This window comes from Dreissena polymorpha, chromosome 13 (genome assembly GCF_020536995.1).
Source record: "Dreissena polymorpha isolate Duluth1 chromosome 13, UMN_Dpol_1.0, whole genome shotgun sequence".
In the NCBI taxonomy this organism is placed as follows: Eukaryota; Metazoa; Mollusca; class Bivalvia; order Myida; family Dreissenidae; genus Dreissena; species Dreissena polymorpha.
In genome coordinates, this window is record NC_068367.1 from 36,095,882 (window position 1) to 36,104,715 (window position 8,834).

Consider the following 8,834-nt stretch of genomic DNA (forward strand, 5'->3'; position numbering starts at 1 on the left):
TGAATTTTGTTAGTAAGCGAGCCTATGGCGGGCTTACAAAAGAATTTCCTGGAATAGTTTAATACAATATGGTATGATATGACAACGAGTGTCAGATCTTTTTATCACATGATTTTAAATGAGCAAATTAAATAAATAGTTACGACAACATAATGATAAATCCCGAATGCTGTTTACATTGCGTGACGTCATTTGACGTTGCAACGTCATTTCAGCATAATAACACAATGCGATTGGTTAATAAACGAAAACTACGCCAATGAAAACGCTTAAAAATGTTGTATTACACATGTGTTATATAAGAAAATATGTGATGGTTGTATAACATGGGAAACAGGGTATAGCATGAGATAAAAATTTGTATAAAAATTATTATATATCTATCATAGAAAACATAAACAGCACAAGCAGCATATAGAATATTGTAGATAAATAAGCGTAAGAAGTATAATGATAATTATCATGACAACACAAACAAAAACAACCAAATATGAGTTATTCTGGATTAATGAGTATAACAAGTATAGTATACGTATCACAGCAACATAGACACTACAAACATACATAAGATATTCTAGATAAATAAGTGTAAGAAATCAAATGATAATTATCACGACAACACAAATAAAACCAACAAACTACGAAAAATTCTGAATAAAATCGTATAAAAAGTATAGTATACGTATCATTGCAAGATTAACACAACAAGCAATATATAAGATATTCTAGATAAATTAGTTTAAGAAGTCATATCAACAAAATATGAGATATTCTGGATAAATGCGTATAAAATGTATAGTATACGCATCACAGAAACATAAACACAACAAGCAATACATAGCATATTCTAGATAAATTAGTGTAAGAAGTATAATAATAAGTATCACAACTACACAAACAAAATAAACCTAATCTAAGATATTCTGTTTGAATTAGTATAAGAAATTTAATTAAAAGTATTAGAACATTACAAAGGTTTTGAAAATTGAAGATATATGTGGCACATAGCTATTCTTATAAACGAGGTTAACAATATACCATAAAAACGTACATTGGCAGGAAACACAATTTTACTAACGATTGACTAAGCATTCCATGTAGATAATTACAATCGTAAACTGATCCTCTTAAACATGTTCTTAAAAAATGTCGCAAACATTTCCCACTAACATATGATCTAACGAAATAATAGTGTTTATTGTTTTCTTATAAAATTATATCCGTTAAAAGCCCTTGAACCCTCAAAAATCAACGAATAAATCGCACAATATTTCGACAAATAAAGTTAAAACATAAAAATATCATTGTTACCTATAGCAATATCCAAAATGTCAACGCTAGATGTGGTCAGGTAACATATTCAACAAGATACAAAATGTGTTTTTTTTTGTTTCTTTCAGGACAATATATTTAACACATGTTAATGTACCAAGTCAGTGTCGTGTGTCGTATGAAAAGATATTGTTTCGGGAAATTAAAATGGAATATATTGTGCCACACACAAATAAAGACGAGAATTTTTTATCTCGATAAATACATGTTGCAATACCAAATCAAGCGTTTACATTTTGGCAATAGCTATATGGAACACTATTTTTTATGGGTTAACTTTATTTTGAGGAATATCGTGCAAAATATATGTTAATTTTGAGTATGTATGTTACTTTAATTGTATCTACACAGTTTTCTTCTTAGACATTTAGTTTAGGTCGAATTCCATAACATCCTTTAGAGGCATAGAGTTGGTACCCACAGAAATCCTTAGCCACGGAAATTAACGGATTCTTAACAAATGATTCCTTAACTTAATCGATCTTTGGTTTGTTCAACTTAGAATGTTAGCTTAAAGTGAAATACTTTAGTACTTATATTATTGTGTATTACGCATCATTTGTAATAGTTAAAAAGTTATTCTTTATATACAGCAATTGAACGCACAGAGCCCTTAGGCAGCTCTATGATTTTGAATTGCAGTATTACCCCATCGTTGTTTGCTTCAACGAACTAACAACAGCAACAGCAACATTTCGAAGTTTTTTTTGAAGACGATGAATCGTCTCCGTGTACATCTCCCATGTTATATGTATTTTTGTTTTTCTTAGATTTAATTACAGTCTTCTGTTTGCGTTTGCTCTCGGGAGACTGTGCAACGGCATAAACTTCTGAACCCTGATATAACTCGCTCCTATTTATTGCCTGATTCTGATCATCTTCGTTGCTGCCAGGTACATTGTTTACTTTATCTTTTGCACCATCATTGTTGGATTTTTCATCCAAAGTATCAGTACTTTTGTTTGGATCTATGTCTCTTATGGTGCTCTGAGGCACTATATCACTCTTTAGTATGTCATTATTTGTATCCGTTGTACCGACAGGTCCTGTACGTTCATTCGCATTATATATATTTGGTTTAATTTCGTCTTTCTTTTCCTGATCATCCTTTTCGAATCCTTTGTTTAGGTATTTACCAATCGTATCATACACTCCTTTTTCCAACACATACTCACCAAGTTCACTTGTGTGTATGTCTTTTAGTTGTTCTGCCATTTCAAAGTCTACACTAAGATTACCGCGGGGTACAAATGTAGTTTTGAGAGCGAGTTCCAGCTTTTCAATATCGTTGTAAAGATCAGCAATACGCACACTTGAATTCTCTTTGCTGACCTTTTCTCCAATTCGTTTAGTGTCATCATCGATTTGTTTCAGAAGATTATTATATTTTGATTCTAAAACCTCACCTTCTTTAGTTATATTTGCTACCATTTTCTCCGTCATTGTATTAACCTTACTTATAAGCGTAGTTTTGCTTTCTTCAACCTGATTCAGTAACATTGTTTTACCATCTCTTATTTCTTGAATTCTCTTTGTTAATTCCTTTTTGCTGTTGTATCGACTTCCATTTCATTTTGAGAAAGCTCACTCTCAATTTGTCTTTTTCATTCTCGATATCAGCCAGAACTTTTTTTATCACAGTCTTTCTGTTCGTCAACTTTTTCTATCAAACACTTCATGCAAAGAAACTTTTCATGGAATAAGCATATTGACCCGACCGGTCTAGAATGAAGTTCGCGAACTACGTCTGTGGTCATTGCAAACATATATCCTTCTTATTCAGCGGACAAGACAACCAAAGAAAATGTGTTATGCTTTTTTCCGTTACTCTGATGTATATATGCACCGTAGAAACAGATAAGAATGATAAATATCCTTTCAATTTTCTGTATCCCTTAATGCACACAGTCTTTAACATTGAGTGAGTGGATGTATCGATTGTGTTATCTTATTTTGACAAAACAGCTTGCTATCTTGTTAAATAATCTAAATTGGAGTAACCGAAGAATGTTGTTTTGCAATATCAATAAAATACAAGACGAAAGGGCATAAAATAATCAGCATGTATCAAAACAAACCGTTTATGTGAAACTTTAATCAGAAGACTTTACGCGTTTATTCTACGTATTTTGACGAACTCGTTTGTGTATGTGTGTTCATTTATTTAACAAGTGCCTTGCCTAAGATAAATAGTTGGTTATAAGAACGTTCAAGTTTATGTTATTATTTAATATGATTTATGTTTGTATACTATCGTATAGGCGACACCGTGCATACTAGATTTTCCGTTTTCCAAAGAATAATGTCAGTTAAATACAACTAGGTATGTGAGTATAGTGTATCAGATCTAATATAATTGTGGAAGAACTTCTATATCGACCAAAAGACATATGATAATAAAATTGGATCGAAGCGAAGACATGATCAAGTTCGTTTTACATGGTCGTTTGCAGTCTTCGTAACTTATGATCAAAGATTTTATAACAAGTGAATTACAAGTATAAATCTAATGTGAAGATGACAATTATGTCGGAAATTAATGTTATATTATAGCGGACATCATCTCCGGGTTGAAATTCACTGTGACATTCCTTAGTCTGGCATGTGATTTTCAAAATAGTCTATCTCAGGTGTTAAGTATGCGGACTTTAGCTGAGGCAGCTGCCTTGTTGTGCCTCTGCGTTGCTACGACCTTGGAACTCAATTATACTATCTTGCTTTTATGAAATGTTAAATTCCATGTGTTACCCTCTTCTTGCCGTAAATTGTATTGACCGACCAACGTTCATCTCTGTCCTGTTGTACAATTGGTATATTTGCTTTCAGTTGCTTATTTTTTGCATATACAAGTAGACGTTCTAAAGATCTAGAAATCAAGATAGAGAAAACGTAGACATATGTATATGCTATTATTTAATAGTTTAGAAAATCACGCCTGATTTGCATACAAAAAGATCATGTTCCGAACAAGAATCATTCAAGTTCAGCAGTAAATGCTGTCGCAATCTTTGAGAAGTCCACCGCTGAAAGGGGTTTAGTCGTTTTAAACTAACTGTAGTAAACATAAAATCATTTGTATATTGATTAAATCGTGTTAACGTTCGACAGAAATATTGCCGCTATGTGTTTATCTTTTATGTTCAAGATGGAAAAGCAAAATTTACGATTAACAATCATTTATGAACACGTTCGGTATCGAGCACAGAAGTGTTGTTAACAGCGAAGGTGTTTGAATACGTATGCATTTTATTTATATTATTTAAAACTCTAAACGTTTGGATGTTCTTGTTATTCTCTTCGTTGATGAATTGTTTCGCCAATATATTGATCAATGCCTAAAGCGTTTCAACCTAAGAAACTCTTGTTTATTAAGTACTCAAACTTTTCTAAAATAACGTGATTCTTTTCCTTAAAATAAAATATTGAGTAGATGTGATAACTGTTTTTATCTTGTTATATTATATGCTGGTCCATCGGTTCAAATAACAGCACCACTTGTTCGTCTTATTGTTTAACACTTTGAATGACATTCATTTAGTTTACAAGTTCAGTTAAGTTTAAATGGAATTGCCTGAGGTCTATTGAAATGCTTTCGTGTACGTTTTCTGGGTAGAACCAGTATTTGGTGTCTTTTGAGGCGATCGATAGAACGCTCTCACACTTGGGATCAAAACCGTGACCCCCGCTCGCTAGGCGGATACCATGTCCACTTCGCCCCGGCGACCAATTAAACTGAAAATGCACAATGAACCATTGTCAATGAAAAAAAAATCACAAACCATTTAATTGTTTATAAAGCAAACACATCAAAACAGCATAAATATAATATGTTTGTATCGATAAAGAAATGCTTAACTACTTGTGTAATGAATGCCGTTTAGTGCATATTTATATACATATACATATATAGTATATATACATATTTTATATAATCTAATTCTAAAGCTGCTAAGTTAATCCGACTAAATATGCCACTATCATATTATGAGTGATCATACTTTGCAAGTATTTGTGGTGATTATTTGTTTTCTTATTCGCTTGGTACTAGAATTTTCTTTTTTACTTATCTTAACCGAAAGCAAAAATGAGTAAAATCCAAATAATACATAATAATCAGTCCAACACTTATATATATATATATATATATATGTATATATATATATATATATATATATATATATATATATATATATATATATATATATATATATATATATATATATATATATATATATATATTTATATATTTATATATATATATCAGAACTATTTAATACATTTGTTGGATTACAAATTTATTTTTGGGTTGATTATACCGATAGTCATTCCTCCCTCATTTGAAGTGTCATTTTGTATTGTGGTTTTACATATATAGGCATTCTTCCCCGATTTGCGCTGTCATTTGGTTAATAGCTTGCCTACATTAACGTGACTGTAAATTTATAAATATCGCTAAATAATGTAACGATGAAAGTAAGTTTGCGAATTATGAAAAGAATTATGACAAGAATATCTAATAAAAGAACTGTAATTGTGTCATTTAACTAGTTAAACACGAGCAACAACTAACTCGTGTATGATTGTGGGACATAATTTAAACGTGTTTTAATGAAAATATGTTTTACGTATACAAGTAAAATTTAAGCTTGAATGTTCAAGCCGATGAGCTGTTGAATATTTTGCGACATATGACATGAAAAAAAAATCTCAAGAATAATATATATTTTCCTAGCTGCGTGTAGATAATGCAATTCGTCATATTCGCTTTACATATAATTCATATAGTAACTTAAAATATAATTCGACCTACACGTCCACGACCCTTCGACATATTCATACTATTTACTTATTAACTTACAACAGCATCGGCATAGTGTATAAGTCGACTCTTGTCGTTTACATTTTTGGGGTTTCCCTGGTTGCAGTCGTCCTTACAAAAGCCTTGTAACAAAATAATTAAGCACGTCATCACTGTTTATGTTATACAATCCACTGTTTGTACTAAGACGGTATTTCTAATGGATAAAACAAAACCAAGTTTCATGTAAAGACACTAATTATGTTGATTTTTGAACGCTTATCAAGTTCATATATATGCCTTATTACAGTACAATCACAATGTTACTTTATTATACGTTTATCAAATAGAATATTCTACATAAAATTATGATAAGTATTATAATTACAAGCATCACAACAACACAAACAAAACAAATCATATATGAAATTTAATGGATACATCGGTATTAACAATATAATGATACAATCACAACAACCCAAAGCAAACAAACACAATTTAAGATATTCTGTTTAAATAACTATAATGGTAAAAATTCAAATGTCAGAGCCGCACAATCAAACCAAACAAACTATATGATATTCAAAAAAAATAACATATTATCAGTATAATTATTACAAAAGCAGAGCATTGAAGATATATGCTGCATGAATTGATTCTTCAAGACGACGCAAGCACTGTTCCATTCAAATATACGTAGACCAGACAAACCTTGTACTTATCATTGACTAATCTTTCTTGGTTGATTAGAAACATCGTACACTTATCCTCCTTAACGTTTTCAATAATAATGTACTGATTAAACAATATTAATCGCTAATATATTTTCTGACGCAATACAAACATGTATATGCTGTTTCTGATAACATTATCAGCTGAAAATGTGGCAAAATAGCTTTCAATCAAACCATCCTTTATTCACGATTACGTAACTGTATTAATATATTGGATTTGTTCAACCTAGAGTGCTTTCGTTAAGTCAACTACTTCGGTTTATATACTGTTGTGTATTTAACACCCTTTATACTACTGATGAAGCAACTTTATGTAGGTAAATTGAGTGACTAGGTATGTTCACTTAGGCAGTTGTATGATTATGAGTAGAACAAAGTATCACCCAATCGTTATTTGCTGCAACGCATTAACAACAGCAACATTTCGACACTTCGTTCGAAGACGTTGAATCGTCTAAATGTACATCTCCGATATTGTAAGTATTTTTCTTAAGTTTTATTTTCCTAAATTGAGGAACAGTCTTCCCCTTTCGTTTGTCCTTTGGAGAATTTGCGAAGTCATAATCGAAAACTTCTGAACCCTGATATAACTCGGTTTTATTTATTGTTTGCTTCTCATCATCTTCGTTGCGACCAAGTACATTTTTTAGTTTATGTTCTGCACTCTGAATATCAGGTTTTTCATCCATTTTATCACTTTCTTTGTTTGCATCTATGGTACTCTTAGGATTTACATCACTCTGTAGTATGTTCTTTTTTGTATCTTTTATAATGACAGGACCTGTAGGTTCATTCGCATTAGTTATATTTGGTTTCTTTTTTTCTTTCTTTTCCTGATCATCCTTTTCGGATCCTTTGTTTACGTATTTACCAATCGTATCATACAGTCCCTCTTCCAACACATACTCACCAAGTTCACTTGTGTGTATGTCTTTTAGTTTTTCTGCCATTTCAAAGTCTACACTAAGATTTCCACGGGCTACAAATGTCGTTTTGAGAGCGATTTCTAGCTGTTCAATATCTTTGTAAAGATCAGCAATACGCACACTTGAATTCTCCTTGCTGGCCTTTTCTCCAATTCGTTTAGTTTCGTCGTCAATTTGTTTCAGAAGATTCTTATATTTTGATTCTAATTCCTCACCTTCTTTAGTTATATTTGCTACCATTTTCTCCGTCATTGTATAAACCTTACTTATAAGCGTAGTTTTGCTTTCTTCAACCTGATTCAGTAACATTGTTTTACCATCTCTTATTTCTTGAATTCTCTTTGTTAATTCTTTTTGCTGTTGTATCGACTTCCATTTCATTTTGAGAAAGCTCACTCTCAATTTGTCTTTTTCATCCTCGATATCAGCCAGAACTTTTTTATCACAGTCTTTCTGTTCGTCAACTTTTTCTATCAAACACTTCATGCAAAGAAACTTTTCATGGAATAAGCATATTGACCCGACCGGTCTAGAATGAAGTTCGCAAACTACGTCTGTGGCCATTGCTAACATATATCCTTCTCATTCAGCAAAATAAATTACAAATACAAATATTGCATGTTGTGGATTCGTTAGTACAATTTATAAATAAACTGTATACGCAGAAACTGATACGAATGATAAATCACCAGTCGATTGTATTGCCTTGCTACACAGAGTCCTCAAAATTGGGTGGATGTATCGATTGTGTTATCTAATTTCGATAAACCAATTTGCTAGATTGTTGAATATTCTAAATGGCCGAAACTGACGAATGTATTTTGCAGCGTAAATATAAAAAAAGACGAAATGACATACGATAAATAGTATTGTGCATACACGTAATGGTCATATGGTACTTAAGTGAGAAAAAAACTTACATGTCTATTCATAATATTATAACAAATTCGTTTGTTCAGTTACATTCATTTATGAAATTAGTTCACAGTCTTAAATAAATTGTTTATTGTAAGAACTGTCTTAAATGACATCATTTATTAATAG

The 8,834-nt window shown here is 31.4% G+C and overlaps 1 protein-coding gene across 1 annotated transcript; it reads right to left on the reverse strand.

Annotated features, from left to right (window-relative positions):
* Positions 1–264: 264 nt before the first annotated feature.
* LOC127856634 (uncharacterized) lies at positions 265–8,503 on the reverse strand. Its single transcript, XM_052392953.1, has 2 exons — positions 8,085–8,503; positions 265–2,817 (listed from the first exon to the last, which is right to left on the reverse strand). Exons 1-2 carry the CDS (start codon positions 8,361–8,363, stop codon positions 2,005–2,007), a joined length of 1,092 nt encoding a protein of 363 aa, XP_052248913.1. The 5' UTR covers positions 8,364–8,503; the 3' UTR covers positions 265–2,004.
* Positions 8,504–8,834: the final 331 nt, after the last annotated feature.

Bases quoted from the DNA above. Each gene is read 5' to 3' on its own strand.
- LOC127856634 (XM_052392953.1), bottom strand. From the start codon at position 8,363: ATGTTAGCAATGGCCACAGACGTAGTTTGCGAACTTCATTCTAGACCG. The intron at 2,818-8,084 runs GTTGAAGAAAGC...TTACTGAATCAG, and splicing joins AAACAATGTTACTGAATCAG to GTTGAAGAAAGCAAAACTAC.